The sequence below is a fragment of the Triplophysa rosa genome, linkage group LG4 (genome assembly GCF_024868665.1).
Source record: "Triplophysa rosa linkage group LG4, Trosa_1v2, whole genome shotgun sequence".
Classification (NCBI taxonomy): domain Eukaryota; kingdom Metazoa; phylum Chordata; class Actinopteri; order Cypriniformes; family Nemacheilidae; genus Triplophysa; species Triplophysa rosa.
Genome location: NC_079893.1, coordinates 13,558,607 through 13,577,009, shown reverse-complemented (window position 1 = coordinate 13,577,009; position 18,403 = coordinate 13,558,607). Strand labels below are relative to the sequence as shown.

General features: G+C 38.3%; 1 protein-coding gene across 1 annotated transcript in view; it reads left to right on the top strand.

Annotated features, from left to right (window-relative positions):
* Positions 1 to 18,201, top strand: part of dchs2 (dachsous cadherin-related 2) — a 59,183-nt gene extending 40,982 nt beyond the window's left edge. Inside the window, 12 exon segments of the mRNA XM_057331024.1 lie at positions 100 to 339; positions 3,884 to 4,018; positions 4,606 to 4,815; positions 5,452 to 6,309; positions 6,963 to 7,076; positions 7,958 to 8,169; positions 9,004 to 9,155; positions 9,365 to 9,495; positions 12,864 to 13,144; positions 13,336 to 13,477; positions 14,072 to 15,023; positions 15,025 to 18,201. Of these exon segments, the coding sequence (XP_057187007.1) occupies positions 100 to 339; positions 3,884 to 4,018; positions 4,606 to 4,815; positions 5,452 to 6,309; positions 6,963 to 7,076; positions 7,958 to 8,169; positions 9,004 to 9,155; positions 9,365 to 9,495; positions 12,864 to 13,144; positions 13,336 to 13,477; positions 14,072 to 15,023; positions 15,025 to 16,651 (5,054 nt within the window). The 3' untranslated portion in view covers positions 16,652 to 18,201.
* Positions 18,202 to 18,403: the final 202 nt, after the last annotated feature.

Here is an 18,403-nt window from a genome sequence, read left to right as displayed (position 1 = left end):
TATTGCTGAAATATCAAACTGAATAAAGCAAAGATGTCTAATTTATATGTCACATATATTTGTATTTATTTGTGCAATACTGCTCTCTCATTCTGTCAGGGCATCTGTACCTGAACACTTCTCTGGATTATGAATCCCAGCATTACCACATCCTCACAGTACAGGCCACAGACAATGGCGTTCCGTCTCTGTCTTCTACTCAGACACTCACAGTCGAGGTTCAGGATGTTAATGATCAGCCTCCTGTTTTCCAGCAGCATGTTTACAATACCACAGTAATGGAGAACAGAGAACGAGGAGAGGTCGTTTTCACGGTCACCGCAGTTGACATGGACTCAGGTACCACATCAAAATCTCATTGTATTAACCTAAAAATCGTATAACCCAATCCAGTTAGAAGGAATAGTTTATGTAATGGATAGTTCACCCAAGAATGAAAATGCAGTCATCATTTATTTACCTTCATGTCATTCCAAACCTGTATCCTGTGTCATGGAATGCAAGTCGCTATGCTATTAAGAAAACAACACAAAATGTAGAAAAGTATTCTAACAAAATAATGCATTATTAACTAAACTCGTAATTGTGAAAAAAGTCATATATTTCCTTTAAATATAATATAAATATAGAAATTAAAACGAGTACCCAAGTGCTTCCCTTGAGGCTGTTGCCGACAGCTCACCTACTGTAGATGGCAGTATTGTTACTTACAATTTGCACCACTTCATTACACAAATCTTCCATATTCTTCCAAGCTTAAAATATTTAAAACACATTTTTCTTAGGTTAGTCATAACTTAGATTTGCATTTTGTTCAGTCATATTGGTTCATTGTTTTTTAGTTAAATGATATCATTGTCTGCATAGTTAAAGTTTAATAAACTAACTAAAATGCAGTTATGTTTTTGCCAGTGTATTGCATTTTACATTACTTGGTTTTATTTGAATTGCTTTTTACCTAAAGATTTTTGTATTATAATAGTACATTATAGGACGGTTGTATAGTACAGTACAGCCATTTCTACACTGTAATACTCACTCCTATAATAGTTACTTGCAAATTTCTTCATTTTGGGTGTGAAACCTGTCAACAAGAGAAACCTGACATTTTGCTTTTACTGTACACATTGTCCATCATGATTTAAGTCTGGAGAAGCAGACAGCCTTGGTCGTCAAGCTTGGCATTTATTTAGTTAGCGCGCTGCGGTTAAAACCTACATCCACCTGAATCATGTTTTGTTGAGCTTGATTGCTAACATAAATCAACAGGTCTTTGTGTTCTTTTTCGCTCACTGCGTGTTATTCTGTTCGCCTTGACCCTAGTCCAAATATTCACAAATCTACCAGGCCCTTTTAAAATACCTCAGCCGCAATATCAGTGTCTGCCTGTCTCTGCCTTTCTGACATTATCCTAGAACAGCAGTCAGTCCTCCTGCAGGATATTTGAAATTGTGTGTGATGATTCACTAACTCAAGCCATCTGTGCTAATAAAAGCCACTTATTTTTTCTCGAATTCACTCCTTTCAGCAGTGTGGTCTATGGTTTGTTCTTTGATTTTTATCTTCCATTACGTGGAACTCCACAAAACCAGCGTGCCAAATGCTCCTGCCCATCAGGTGAAAATGAATACTATTAGTAATTGATTCAACTATCTCTGTTACATTAATGCGATTCGATTTTAGTACAGCCGTAAAGCTGATGGATATGTTTGTGGCTGGTGATAAAGTTCTCTCGGTCTGTGTGTCTGTTTGTTTGTCAGAATGTGTGTCTGTCTGTCTGAATAAGAATAAGTGTAACCGTATGCATATTCTAGTATACGTGTCTCTCTCTGTATTTGTGTCTGATCTGAGCGTGTCTGTGTGTGTTCACACTTTGTACATTGATCCTCCACCAGCCAGCCAGCTCTTGTTTCCTTTTCCTCTCTTTACTATTGTCTTTTCGTAAAAATGCTGTAAATTTTATAAAGTTTTATTTCTTTAGTACTGTTTCCATCTCAAAGATCAGATAGCATCAGATAAGGATCAGAAATGGCATTTTGCGAGACAGGATGGTAATGTAGAGAATTTAGCATAAGCCACATGGTCGGAGTCATTGAAAGAAGAGCCATCCACTCCCTCCACTCCCCTTTCTCCTGTTTTCTTGATACCATCATCAAAAGACCAGAGTCAAAACCTAGCTCCAGGGGTCTGAGTTTAGGTTGGTGCTCTCACCGAAAGTGTGGATAACCCCCTTTTGTTTCTCTGTGGGATATTTTACGACTCCTAAGCTTCAAAGCAGAGGGGAGAAGTCTCTTTGTCTAATCTGAAATTTAACATCTGAGGCTAACCAGAGAAACTTCTCTGACAAATAGGAACTTGTGTGATTCAACTGTCCTTTTCTATAAATATATCTAAATATCTAGGTTATATGTTGTCGCTCTTGCCATTTTTAAATAATGTGTAATTGTTAAATAGGCAAGTTAATTCAGGCTTTGTTTGTATTCGTACCTCCGAATGAATCATGACTTGATGCAATTCAAACCTTAGCATATTTGATATATAAATGTTTGTCTTTACAATTCCTCCTAGTTTACATATATTGTGTGACCATAGAACATTCTCTTTTCATTATGTTATAATTTGGAATGGTATTTTGTAAAGTTGCCAGGAGGTCATAAAGATGCAAATTAGCTGTTGAGTGGACAAAGAACCTCTTCCCTGCTCAACTCTGATTGGTCGATTCAAACTCAGGTGGGCATGCCCTCTCATGAGGTTAAATATCGAGCCTGCTCTGAAAAGATGCTCTCTTCCTCTCTTCTCTTCTGCTATACCTGCCTCCAAAACGTGTTTCGTGGTGTCTCTTCGGAGACTGCCTTTTTCCCCCCACTGGGGGAAAAGATGGAACAATGGACTTCTACTGCCACGTGGTTAAGCCATGCGGCCGACCACGAGGCCCGCAACTTTCGGCAGGACTGCCTTCTGAAACCTTTTGAACAATTCCATCTCTACACGCGCATACAGATATCGGTCCAGCACAGAGCTTGCAAGTATCCGTTTCTATTTATAGAATAGCTGCGTTAAGTCTGTGCCTCTTTGTTAAAGATGATTTTTATTGGTGTTCAGAAATCGCTGCCATGCCCTCTCTGTCTCTCTCTCTCTCTTTCTCTCTCTTTCTCTCTCTTTGTCTCTCAGCGCTTCCTAGCGCATTTGTGTTCATGTATTTGTTTGTTTTATGCGATCGTCATTGTTTTTTTTTATCATGTAGAGTAGAGTTTAATAAACAACAATATATATTCATTTGTGATGGGTTTTCTGTATTCACGCTCACAAACTTGGTCCCTTTTACTGTGTTTCGATTTACGCTACCTTTGCTCTAAATCCTGTTTGGTAAAGTCACGTTACTTATGGCCATGAGATAATGTAAAGTATATAATATCATTGAGGCATTCGCTGGACGAATGCATACAAGTATTGTTATGCTTTATATTACTAATCAGAGACCATAAAATATGTATATTTGATCACGATTATTATACGTATTTTCCTTTGAGCTAAACTAATTCCTTGACTGAAATTGATGTTTTAAATAACTCATTTCACGGATATGATCTTGAAAGATCTGGCGGAGAACCATATTTGGTGAGCTTTACTCATCAATATAATAACGTTAGCTAAAACCGCTACAGTAAACAAAGACTGAACTCAAACAACCAGAGCAAAGCTCTCCTTATTTGTTGGCAGCAGTAGCACAAAGGTCCCGAAAGACGCACATAAAAGAGAGGATTACTTGTAGTACTTAACCTCACTGTCACAATGTCATGCCGTCTACAATTATATGTCAGGGCTTCTTGTAGACAAGCAAACACTCTAATTTGACTAGAATTGACCGTGTTTGTTTCCGCAGAAGAGAACGCTGCCGTGAACTACAGCCTGCTGCCCGGTTTAGGATATGAGCTCTTCGTGATAAACTCTCACACCGGTCAGATCAGCACCTCCACACAGCTGGACCGAGAGATCCAACCCAGATTAACTCTCAGAGGTGATGTCTTCTTCCTCTCTACCTACCACTGCAGTTCATTCAGCCCTCCAGAAAAACAAGCACTTTTTGCTGTGTTTTGTTGTTTGATTACTTTGTTTTTCTTTTGAGAACATTTCAGCATGCTAGAACAGAATTTAAATGACACGTTCATTGCATTGACGTCATCTCATTTTGGACCTCCCACATCTGTTTTCACCAAACTGTAGAGAATATTTTGAGGGTTTTTTTCAAACTTGGCTTTGTGATAGACTTATGTTTTAAATAAACTCAAGTCTATCATTTTAGAGTTAAGTGTTTTTTAGCAGTTGGAAAGAATTATTGCTTTACTTACAAAATTATTTGTAGAATTATACATTGTCATATGATTTTTTGCTTGGTAAATGATTTCAGATGTTTTACATGTTATTGTTTGACTGCTTATGAACTATTCATCAAATAAAATAATGGGAATCGCTAGGATAACATAAAAATTGATTTTGTATTGGAATGATTATTGTGAAAAACAAATGGAAATCTATTTTTCTTTGTTTCAGCACATTTAATATCAATCTGGCCACTTCATTCCATATTTGTTGGCTGTTTTACAGTTCAGGCAGAGGATAGCGGCACACCCTCTCTCTCCAGCACCGCCACAGTCTTCTGCTTTATTCTTGATGACAACGACAACACTCCACAATTTTCCCAGCCTGACTTGCACATAATAATTCCAGAAAATTTGCCTCTTGGAGTCATTCACACGGTCAAGGCCTCAGATATTGATAATGGACTAAATGGAACAATTCAGTACTCAATAGAAGGTAAATAAGTTCAACTAACTTACTTTATTCTTCAATTATAGTTTAAAGGAATGGTTCACCCAAAAATGAAAATTCTGTCTTTGTTTACTCGCATTCAAGTTCTTCCAAATCTGTATACATTTCTTTGTTCTGAAGAACACAGAGAAAGATATTTGGAAGAATGCTTGTAACCAAACAGTTCTTATCCACCATTGACTGTCATAGTATGAAAATTTATTTGTAAATTTCTTTGTTCTGTTAAACACAAAATAAGATATTTTGAAGGATATAGGAAAGCAAACTGTTCTGGGACACATTTGGCTACCATTGTAATTTTTCCTACTATGGTAGTTAATGTTGGCCAAGAACTGTCTGGTTACAATCATTCTTCCAAATATCTTTCTGTGTGTTCATCAGAACAAAGAAATGTATACAGATTTCGAACAACCTGACGGTGAGTAAATGATGACAGAATTTTCATTTTTGGGTGAACTATCCCTTTAACACAGGCCTATACTGATTTGACATATGTTTTCTTTACTGCAGTGATGCTGTTTTACGCATTACTATATCAAAAATTTACTTATTAATGTATTAATCATTTTAAAATATAAATCACCACTTTTTCTCTTTTTTTCATTTATCATCTGTTGTTAGAAAATGCAAAAAAATATTTTAGTATTGACTGTGTGACTGGGGCAATAAACACCACTAGAGTCTTGGACCGAGAGGAACGATCAAACTACACTCTCCGCATCACTGCATCTGACAGTGGGCATCCACCCCTGAACTCCACCGCACTCCTGCACATTACCCTCTCCGATGAAAACGACAACATCCCCACATTCACACGGAAAACTTACCGTGCCACCCTTAGGGAGGACCTTCCTGTCGGTTCTGAGATCATACATCTCATTGCACGGGATGCAGACGAGGGGTCCAATGGTATAGTCACATACTCTTTGGTGGAGGAGAATTCTGGAAACTTTCATGTTGATGGCTCCACTGGCGTGATACGACTGACGAAACCTCTGGACCGCGAAACCCGTTCTCAGCATGTTTTTCGTGCTGTAGCTACAGACGGCTGCAAGCTGGGCCCACGCAGCTCAGTCGCTATAGTTACGATACAAGTAGAAGATATTAATGACAACCCACCATCGTGTTTGGAGGAAAACATGAGGGTGTCAGTGGCTTCCATGAGCACACGTCTCCATCAGCCCATCTTTACGGTTGTAGCCCGGGATCCAGACCAAGGGGACAATGGGAAGGTGGTGTTTAGCTTAGCAGAAGATGAGCTGTTTCAGGTTGACAGGATTTCTGGAGCCGTGAGGTTGAAAGCTCCCTTGAGGAATGGGGTTTCAGGAACACACTTACTCCGTGTGCAAGCTGCAGATCTGGGTAGACCTTCCCTCACCTCCAATTGTCTGTTGCTTGTTCAGCTGAACGGAGATAAACCACAGTTGCAGTTTACAGAGGAGCTCTATGAAGTCACCATGTTGGAGAACAGCAAGACAGGTGGGCTTTGAGAAACTTGGTCTCATTATACGCCCTTTTCACATGACGACACGCATCTTCCGTTCTGCCGCGAAGCAGTGTATCATTACTTCCGCTAGCACTCCAGTTCATAAGGTGGCGGTAATGCACCTATAAGCTGATTTGCCAACCGCCAGTAAAACTCAAGAAGAAGAAGTTACTTCCGCTATAGCGCCTCAGAATGGAGTTTACCAAGTGGCTTGCACATCTGCCACAAATACGTCTAGATGATGTACAACGTCTTGCAGACAAATTTTCGCTAACGACAAGATCAAAGCTAGAGAAAGGATACAAATTCTAAGTTGAACAGTACCTGTTTGATTATGAAGGTAAGTGTTTTGTTTTCTTTTTGTGTTAGCGAAGGTGCAAGGATAAGTACTTGAATACGTGTTCTGTCAGTTTTTTTTCTCACTGTTGTTAAATTCCAGCGCGACGGCAAAACGGAAGTTCTTCTTCTTCTTCTTGTTTGTTGCAAGACGGATGTTATGATACACTGCTTTGCAAAAAGGCGGAAGTTAAGTGACGTCATTGTGAAAAGGGCGTATTGTCTGTTTAGTTTCACATGGGATTTTACCTGTGTTTGACATAAGGTATTTGTAGTATTGGTTATGACTTAATGTGTTCTCATTTGTAAGGCTCTTGGGTGGCAAATGTTGTAGCTCATGACCAGACAGCAGAAGATGCAACAATCAAGTACAGTATTTTCAGTGGCAATGAGAATGAAGCCTTTACTATAAACCTGAGTACAGGTGAGGATTTGAAGGGTTACTTTTGCCTTCTCTATTAAAATTGTAACTGTATAAAACTCTTAAAGGGATAGTTCACCTAAAAATGAAAATTCTGTCATCATGTACTTACGCTCTAGTCATTTCAAATCTGTATGGCTTTCTTTCTTCTGCAGAACACAACAGAAGATATTTTGAAGAATGTTGGTAACCACACAACGTTGGTACCCATTCTTTCTTATGTACGTACACAAAACCAGTGCAAGTCAATGGGTACCACTGTTGTTCGGTTACCAACATTCTTGAAAATATCTTCTGTTGTGTTCTGCAGAAGAAAGAAAGCCATACAGAGGTTGAGCAAATTATGACAAAATTTACATCTTTGGGTGAACTATCACTGGTTCAAATCCCTCTCAGAATGGGTTGAGCAGAACTGGTAACAGTGGCCCATGTTCAAAATATAAGTATTACATTGTTGTATAATCCGTTACATTAAATTTCACACACTTTAAGTCCTTGTGGTTTACTTGTCAAACTAGATATAGTTTATATATAGCGTAAATATAAAAGACATTACAAGAATTCTGAAGAAGAAACAAGAATTCAGCCATTCTTTTGTTTGACTTGTTGCTTTGTTGACTCTTGTTTGAAAACAGTAGAGAAATCAAAACCAGACGACTTTCAACTATTCAAAGAATTTAAAGCCACTTGAAGTTTTACTAAGTAAAAGTAACAAATAGTGGTTGTATAAAAATAAACAGTATCATGCTTTGTAGTATAAACATCCTTTTCTTTGTGGTCTAGTGGCATTGCCATTTTTTCTGACTTGTGTCTCTAGATCAAAAAGGGCAGTCGTACTAACAAAAAATAATACATCTGTTGAATTCACTATTTCGCTCTGACAGGAGATATCACTGTTAGGGAACAAAGACTGCTGGACTTTGAGGTAGAGCGTAAAATTTATCTTGTGGTTCTGGCTGATAATGGACACCAGACAGCTTATGCCAGAATGACCATCACTATGCAAGATGTCAATGACAACGCACCAGCGTTCAAGCAAAGCTACTACAGATCAGCTGTTTGGGAGGGACAAATTCACAACACTTTTGTTATGCAGGTAAACATCTTAAGCTTTTGTTTATCCATGCCTTTTTATTTTGGTAATTGTGCTTTAAAGAGATACTTCACCCAAAAATGAAAATTCTGTCATCATTTACTCACCTTCGAGTTGTTCCAAATCTGTATAAATGTCTTTGTTCTGATGAAAACCATTGTATTTTTTCCTACTATGGTAGTCAATGGGGGGCAAAATCTGTCTGGTAATAACCATTCTTCCAAAATACCTTTCTCTGTGTTCGTCAGAACAAAGAAATGTATACAGATTTGGAACAACTCGAAGGTGAGTAAATGATGACAGAATTTTCAATTTTGGGTGAAGTATCCCTTTAATATGATAATCTTACACTAACAATTAAAAACTGAAACTTTGTATCAAAATGTTTTAATTCAGAGTTTTGTAGTCATGTGGCTATAATTAAATTAAATCACATTTTGCATGTTTGTTTAACACTCAGCCAATGTTCGCAGTTCTAGTGAACTCACAGGATTATTCTTTTTTTAAACAATACAGCCATAAACATTTATGTAAAAAATAGTTAGAGATGTTTACTTCACCTCAATTACAAGCAACATAGACATACCTGTATATGGCCAGTATTTGTCTTTTTACATTAAATCACATTTATGAATGAAGGTGATATTTGTTTTTTCCCCTTTTTTGGTTAAACAAAATGTAGTAAAGAAGTAAAATCTATGACAATGTGTAAAAACATGTTTATTTTGAATAAATTTACATGATTGAGATTGAAAAACATTTTTAGTAAACACTGAAAACGGTAAAAACCAAAATACAGTACAACTCAATCACCATTTTATTTATTTTATTTTGTAGGTGTTAGCCACAGATTCTGACAGTGGTGCAAATGGACAGATTAGTTATTTCATTATGGATGGGAACCACAATAATGCATTCGTCATCGACTCTGTTCGTGGGATTCTTGCCACCAGTACAGTACTGGACAGAGAGATTGTTCCCTCATACAAGTATGACATACCCTCTTGGCTTTCTGTCCTGCCACAGAATTATAAGTATATGTTGAAGGAAGTCGTTTATTGAGCAGTTATAGAAATTAATTTCTTTTTATGCTAAGGCAGCGTAAAAATATAAAGGAATTCTGATATTTAAACAGACAGCGAGGTAGTATGCCTGTTTTATGGTTCAGTGTTTAAAAGCAATTTTATTTTAATTACAGGTTAATTCTTCACGCCATAGACATGGGACGTCCCCCTCTTACAGGCACCTGCACTGTCCGTGTCCAGGTTGTAGATGTCAATGATAATAGCCCTACGATACCATCCATGGAACAAGTGACCATTGCAGAAAGTAAGCAACTTATTTAGATAATACAAAAGTAGTGATTTTAATAGTGACTTAAGAGCAGGGGCTTTCACCGTCTACAAATCACAAGGGTTAAACACAATGTCTTTGTATCTGTCCTCTGTGAAAAGAATCCTGGTTTTTAACCATGCTGGTGGCATTTTGCAGTACTAGGACATTGAATGTGATGAGGTGGTGGCTCCTCACATTGGGCCTCATTTATGAAACGAGCACTTGGCATTTATCAATATGGATGTGAGCAGTTGCTACGATCAAATCTCACGACAGGTCTCAGTTCGTATACGTATTCGTATAAGTTTTGAGATAGGGTGAAGGTCTCTGTACGCTTTACCCTTTTGATAACTGAAAAGAAATAATGACAAATAGAAAGATTGCGGTTTTGTTTCGTTTAGTATAACAAATGTAAAAATAGATTCCGATGCGATTTCTTATTTTCATCACATTAATAAAGTATTTTTTCTAGCCTAATTATATGATCATTTAAATCTTTGAAATATCAAGGTTAACGGGTTCTTTTGTGAAAACCAAACGGTTACAGTTATGTTTCCACGTGAGCCTGGTTCGACACGACACGATTACAAACTGTTCTCACCTCGGATTATTTATTGATTAGTTATAGCTCAGTCTCTTGTGTTTACCAAGGCAGCGAGTGATGCATTTACATTCTAAAAAATTCCGTTATCAGCCCTGATACTTCAGATACTTTGCTTGAAATAATATGAAATATCTGCCGAATTACTGTAGTACTAGTATTTTGCAAGTAGATTGTTTAATCAATAAATATTAATGACAGAAAGTTCTGGCATGAATCTCTAGATGGCGCAGTCCTATAGTCTAACCCAATCTGACATAATAACTTTACCACACGGCGCAGCTGATTGGTTCCTTCTGTATCAGCAGCCAATGAGCTTGCTGCTAAACGTTTAAATCTTGGCTAGTTACAGTGTTCCCGCCCAATTGGGATTCTTTTGAACGGGTTAGACCGGGCAAAAATGCATTGGGCGGGTGGACAAAATTTGGGCTGCTTATAAAATTAAAAACCCTCCCAAGCAGCTTGCTTTTTCTTTGCCTTTATTTAGTCATGTTGTTTTACTACGTTCGAAAATAATGTGTAGTGCAGTCATAAACGCACGATTCCTTAACACAGCCCTTATTGGTTCAGTTTAACCAATCAGGTCTGGGATAGGGAGACCTCACCTGTCAGTAGGCTTGTTCAAGCTCATGCGCCGCTTTGCAGACCGATCGGCAAGATTAGCCGCTTGCAGTAGAGGGAGGAGTTGAAAAAGGAGCAGTCAAGTCGGACACCTGGAAAAAAAGTCGGACACCTGCTGCTTGCCGTAGTGACGTTTGCACCGTGTTTCCTTTTCAAAGTGCGATTGAAGTGGATTAGAATAGTGGAATTGTCCAATAAACAAATGTTTAAATTAAAAAGTAGCAACCAGAAACTCTTCATATTACAAATGTTATGTGCTGCTTAACACTGTGCGCCTAAAAATCATGGTAAACATAAGCATATATTATTAAATTAATAATTTGTATTCATTTCATTTTTATTTTATTAAACAACACAAAGTAACATGTTTATTATATTTGTACGAACAGAGTTTTAGCTGTTTTAAAAACATGCATTAATAAGTATTAGTTGAACTGAAAATGTTATAATAAACCCGAAACGCACGTGATCATTGTTTAGTCAATCATGAAAAGCTATGTCGTCATCACAGCCTGGTGCAGCCATTCCTGAGATGCTGCGCCGGCTGAGGAAGCCGGCTGTTCTCGAAATGCTCTCGCGGGACTTTGGTGTCACACGTGAAGGTCACGTGGCATAGGCGCCAGTTCAAGTCGGACAAATTTATAACTGGCATGCACTGCTTCAAGTCAGATTTCGATCGATCTGCGCAGCTCCGCATCAAGTCGAACAAGCCTAATCAATCTACAGTTGAGATCATGTGATGGCTCATGAGTGACGGGGTTTTGGGCGCGATAAAGGACCAGATTTTGTATATTGAAGCGATCGCAATGCCAAAGTGGCCCAAATATATTTTGCGCGGTAGGGGATTGTAACTCAAATCTCACAACGTGGATTACACATGTGGTGACAGACGACTCGAAGACTTTGTAAATATAACTATAACTGAATTCACAGCAGTTGAATGATTTAATAAAAATCTAACTGAATATAGGGTTCTACTAACGTTACTTCTGTTCATCATACTCGTCCTGACAGCTGCTGGACTTGCTAAATTTTGCATTATATGTTCTGCCATATATACTTCACGAAAGACGTACTGTAGTTCTGTCAGATGTTAAGGCAACTCTCAAAGGTAAGCGCATTATTGTTGCTGCTGCTCCGATTAATTATAGTGTGCACTTTTTGCACAAAATGTGTTTTTTGAGGGTTAAAGTCATTGGTTAATTTCTTGATTGTCACTTGGAAGTGGTTTCTGGACATATTAGTCATATTTTCTAACTCTCTTTAATGCTATGTTTGATCCGTTTGACCTGTTTTCCTGGTTTAATTATATTTTTTCATCTTATCATAGTTCATTTAAGGAGATAAAATGGTCATTATCATCGTTGATTGCAATACATTTCTATCACATTATTTTGGCAGTTAAAATTTGAGCTGGTTTTTGTTGGAGTGGGCGGGTTTGATTGAGCCTTTGGGCTGGAAATTGTCCATCCAATCTGGCAACACTGGCTAGTGATTGTCGTAGCAATGCAGCGCACTTCAGAAACCATCCTCCTTCCCCAGCTCCACATGTATAGATCTGATACAAGGTGATCATGTATGCTACATGGGGGTTATTCGTATTTGTTATATGTGCAGAAGCAGCAGCATTCCTTACATGCACACAGCAGCATGTTGTGGATGTATTAGCAGTAGCAAGTCTCTGTACTTGCTCCGCCGCAGAAGCAGCAGCGTAGCAGATCTATTCCGCCTAAACCAAATACATTTATATGTCATGTACACTACCATGCTAAACGCTCCTAGAGTTGTCATGACAAATATTTTTGTAGCTTCAGGATTTTATCTGGTACATATATGTATACTCAGAGATCGATATATTAACGTCTGCGTTGTTTTTAATTGTTTTTCTTCACCAGCTACTGATGTTTTTAAAAATGTGACATTCCCATTGTTAACAACTGAAAAAGTATGCTGGTCTAAAGCTAAAAAATGCTTTGGTGGGCACACAGCCTTAAAGCCTCCCCCACTCTTTCTGTATTGACACTTTAGGCTTTCTATTTTCCATTATCCAAACTGTTGAATGATTGTAAGGTTTATAATAATATGTAAAATGTTTAATGAACAACATACTGAGAGTATTTCTTATTTGCTGTCTCCTTAGATCTTCCTGTTGGTTTTATTGTCACTCAAGTGTTTGCAAATGATGTTGACCTTAGTCCTGTAGCAACGTACAGATTTATAGAGATGGATGAGGCAAGCTTTGCAATTGACCAGTACACAGGAGTGATTACCACGACTAAAAGACTGGACTATGAGAATCAAACGGCCTATATACTAAGAGTGGAAGCATCAGACTCTGTCCATCCAACAGTGGCTGAACTCGCCATACACGTGCTGGATGTCAATGATAACCCCCCAGTCTTTTCTCAGGAGTCGTATCAGGTACCAAATGTGTGTGTGCATAGAATTGTATAATACTATCATTATTCACAAAAAAAAACAGGTTTCATTTTTACATTACATACAAACAATTCTTAAATTATTTTTTTTATTATTACTGTTGTAAGTCGCTTTGGATAAAAGCGTCTGCTAAATGTAAATTATTTGCTGTCTTACTATTTATTACCATCCAGGTTGTGTTGCCAGAGTGGACACCTGCACACTCGTATGTTGTGACTGTATCAGCAACTGATAGAGATTCTGACCAAAATGGAAAAGTTTCTTATAGGCTTCTTTTCTCCCCAATGAAAGGCTTTTACATTGATGCAGAAAATGGTAATGCACACAATTTGTATGCTTACAAATCACTGTAACTCACTAAAGCAACTAACACAACTTCCATCTTGATTTTTTAAAGAAAACAAGATTTTAAACAGTGTTGATTTAACTATTTGACTTATGATCAAGAAATACTGCAGATACGAAACTAATTTATTCACCCCTATGTTAGTCAAAAGCTTTACTTTTTCTTCTGTGGAACACGAAGGAAGATATTTTGAGAAATGTCTCTGTGGTTTTGTGTGCATACAATGAAAGTTAATGGTGCCTCATGTAGTTTCGAGACCAACATTCTTCAAAATATCTTATTTTTTGTTCTGCAAAACGAATGACACAACACGAGGGTGAGTAAATGTTAGAATTGAGTAAACTGTCCCTTTAAAAACTTCTACTTTAGACCGTTGTTTCACAAACATATTCAATAATTATCTACAGTATCAACAAAAACGTGGGATGTGGGATGTAATGGTGGGATGTAATGCTTTAAAAGAAGACATAGGACATCACGGTGTACTGTATTGATGCAATGTGCCATTAGCTGTCTACCTATTAATCAGTTAGAGATTCAAATGAATTTTCTACTGTCTGCAGGTTCAGTGTATACAAACAAGCCTCTGAAGTATATTGCAAATGGAAACATGCTGCGGTTTTTGGTGGAAGCACGGGACAGTGGTGACCCAAGCCTATTTACTGTCACTTCTGTGGATGTCGAGGTGACGGACTCTAATGATCACGCCCCTTACTTTACGCAGAACTCGTACCACATTAATGTTCCTGAGGATGTGTCTGTTGGAAGCACTCTCCTCATTCTGTCAGCAAAAGACAAGGACTATTCAAATGAAAACACTTATTTGGAGTATGCAATTGCGGGTGGAAATGACGAAAGGTGCTTTTGCCTAGATGCTGTTAGCATTCAGACCATAGAAGCCCATAGACAATATATTGGCCAGGTGGTGCTTTGTGATAGTCTGGATCGAGAGATCGCTGACACTTACTCCATAACTTTGATGGTACGAGACAAGGGAACGCCTCCGCTTAACAGCTCAACTGTTGTGACAGTCAACGTGCTTGATATTAATGACCATGCACCTGTTTTTAACAGTACAGAGTACTATGCGCAGGTCAGTGAGAACAGCCCCCTTGGTACTGTTCTTATCCACGTCTCTGCTCATGATCCTGATCTAGGGCACAATGGCACGGTAAAATATGACATCATCTCAGGTAACAGCAAGGGCCTGATCAGACTAGATTCTACAACAGGTGTCCTTGATGTTTTTGGGACACTTGACTATGAAGAGGACACTAAATTGACCCTAATAATCCAAGCCTCAGATGGCGGGGCACCAAGTGAAATAAAGGTGTCTTTTGCTTGTGTATACATATTAGTACTGGATGTAAATGACAATTCCCCATTCTTCGTGTTCCCTACTATCAACTGCTCGGTGGCTGAAAACCTGCCGGCTTTTACCCCCGTGTGCACAGTACATGCTGTCGATGAAGATGCAGGAAACTTTGGATTACTGACCTATTCCATCATAACCCCGTTTCACGGACTATGATAGTACAGACCCGGATCAAAATGAAGCATTTGCTATTAATGCACTTACTGGAGACATCTATACAAAACAGACGTTTGACTATGAAAGAGGGAGTGAATTTTGCTTTGTTGTAGAAGTGCGTGACAAAGGAGATCAGGTGGCAACCTTGAGAGTACTGGTTAATATTGAAGGCATTGATGAGTTCAGCCCTATATTTACTCAGAATGTGTACCATTTCTCTTTGCCAGTTAATGCCAAGGTTGCCCAAAGCATAGGTTACTTGATGGCCATGGATCGCGATGGGGGTCTGGATGGCTTGGTGGAATACTCTTTGGTCAACCCATCCCCATTTTTCAACATCAATAAAACAACTGGCAGTTTATTTATTTCAAACCCAGTGTATCAGAGACAAAGTTCCATCTCTAAAGACACAACAGAGAACTTAATGGTTTTGGCAAGCAGCCCCAAACTGGACTCCAGGTCGTCAACTTGCTACATAGTTGTGAATGTATCCAATTCTGCAAAGGCTCTATCAAGCGCTGCTCTCCGTGTCCAGACCACCAGTGTCATTGTGTCATTAATAGTGTTCTTCTTACTTTTGTTAGGCTTCATTGCACTTGTCATTAGGTACAAGTCCAAAGAGAGGTCGGTCAAGAAGACAGCTTACGTTACTGCTAACCTCAGCCACGAGACTGACACTTTTGGTAGGATAGGTGGCAGTCTTCACTGCAACATAAACGGTATTAACCTCCAAGATTTACAAGCACCATTAGACATGTGGGCAAAAACTGATCATGCGAACCCATTGAGGAACTCTGACTCAAGTGGAAGAGGATCTGCAGAGGATGAGACTACTGAGGATCAAGAAATCAAGATCATCAACAAATTTCCTTGCTTCAAACCTCTTGGATCAGTCACAACTCAACAGCCATTAAGAGTCTCAGACTTAGGGATCCACAATGGCTCAGGCCAACGCTTTTATCGCTCTTCAAATAAAGATCTGCCTTCTTGTGCCAATATAGGAATAGTCCAAATAGTGGACATGTCTAGTTCCGAGAGTCTCCACAATTTCAAGGAAGAAGGTGGAGGTGAGGGAATGCTCCCTCAGGTGGTCAACATGAGGGACATGGAGGAGGTCATGAAAAGATGCATGTCCATGCCTGGTGACCAGGGTTCAGTTGAGGGCTCACTTACTAATCTGATTAACTCTGAGGATCAACTACATGGCAGCTATGATGGGGACTACTTTTTTAGCTGGCAGCCACGCTTCCAATCTTTGGCTGCTGTTTTTACAGACATTGGCATGCTTCCAGATGAAGATATTAGGGATAGTGACGTGGAACAAGAGTCTCGCAGCCTCCTGCACCCACCGCCTCTCATCACAACAGTTGCCCATCCAGGAATACGTCCTGTACACCCCAGGATGCCACATGAAGGACCTACCCTATTACACAGTAGAAGAACAGAATTGACCCCTTTAGAAATGACTCCCAGTTTCTCGCCCTCTCTGTCACTGCTTACTGTTAGGACACCCAGTACCTCTCCAGTGGTGTCAGAAACAGGGTTGGGACACTACATAAAAATATCAACACTGCCAAGAGATGTTTTAGAAAATGTAGAGATACAAGTGTAGTTTTGTACAAGTGTACAAAATATGCACTGCTTTGATTAACAGAATGTTTTAGTTTGTAAGGACAGATATTTAATGAAATAATGCTATTAACCAAAGCACTAGGAAAATACAGTTCACACTTGTATTATGTTAATGTATTTGGTTTGTTGAAAACTCACATTTTATTTTGCCACATGATTTCTACAAAATTTCTGCATTGGTTCACTTAATATACACTGAACAAAATCATAAACGCAACACTAATATTGTTCACAAATCTGTGTTAGTGAGCACTTCTCCTTTGCCGAGATAATCCATCCACCTCACAGGTGTGGCATATCAAGGGCTGTGTCCCAATTGGGGGGCTGCGTTCTTTGAAGGCTGCATTTTTAAGACCGATTGCATCACAGCAGCGCGACTGAAGGCTGGTAAGGCTGTCCTGATTCAAAGGTTGCTTCAAATGCAGCCCCAAAATGCGACCTTATTTCCGTGGGTTTTTAAGGATAGAACGAATGTATCCTTCACAGCTTTGGCTATCCCGAGATTCATTGCGTGCCTGTAACGGCTTGACATTTTTCAATAATCATTCAAAACTTTAGTTAAATAAAAGTATGTAATTCACAAAAACGGTCCATTTCAGGGTTTAATATTATATATGTTGTTCATTAACATTATTGGTGTATTATTGTGTTTTAAATTTGTAAGATTGGTTAATTTAACTGATGGGCAGTTTTAATCTACATAAACGTGTCATATTCTCTAAAATAAAATATCATTTTTCTGGCTCCATCTTGGCAAAGGAGAAGTGCTCACCAACACAGATTTAGACAGATTTGTGAACAATACTTGAGAAATAGGCCTCTTTTTTGTGTACATAGAAAAAGTTTTAGATCTTTGAGTTAAGCTCATGAAAAATGGGGGCAAAAACAAAAGTGTTGCGTTTATAATTTTGTTCAGTGTATATTCAGATTTACATATTTGGCAGATGCTTTTATCCAAAGCAATTTACATTGCATTATCCTATACATTGGTATGTGCAATCCCCTGGGATCAAACCCACAACCTTGCGTTGTTAACGCAATGCTCTTACCACTGAGCTACAGGAAAGCTATATGTACATGGAGTTCATGTGTGATATGATATTCCTACAATTAAGAATTTTAGAATTTATTTTATCAAACCGTGTTAAAAAAGAAATCATTTTTGTTTATAATTTTAGTAATTGTAGTTTAAGTCAATATGTCAAACTAAATAAAAAGCAGAAACAGAGAGCTTGGTGCTCTCAACTTGCTGTTAAACTGTTTTGGCGCTGCAAATATGAGTGAAATCACCAGTCAAATCTTGAACCAGTATTTTTATTACACATAGAACATGGACCTAAACTGGCATAATTTTTTATTATTAATTCCTAATGTATGACATGTTTTTAAATGCCGTAACTTTAATAAAGGAGTGTGTGCCCAGCCAAAATTGCAGGCTTGTTGTTGAGAAAACAACCACACTATTAGAATTTCTCTTATTACCTTAAATAAATAAACAAGAAATCTATCTGTGAGTTTTAAGAAATTCCATTAAATATATCTACTAATATTTTACTAATTTACATTACAGACAAATTACTAATAATTGAAAGTTTGTACTGTGTTGCTTAACTTGGTAACTTGAATGAAATTGTGTTTCTTTCAAATGTGTATACTGCATTAGAAATGTGCATACAACATTTGTAAATGCTCTTTTAGAGCAAGATAGCAAGGGGGAAACTTGCTCCCCATT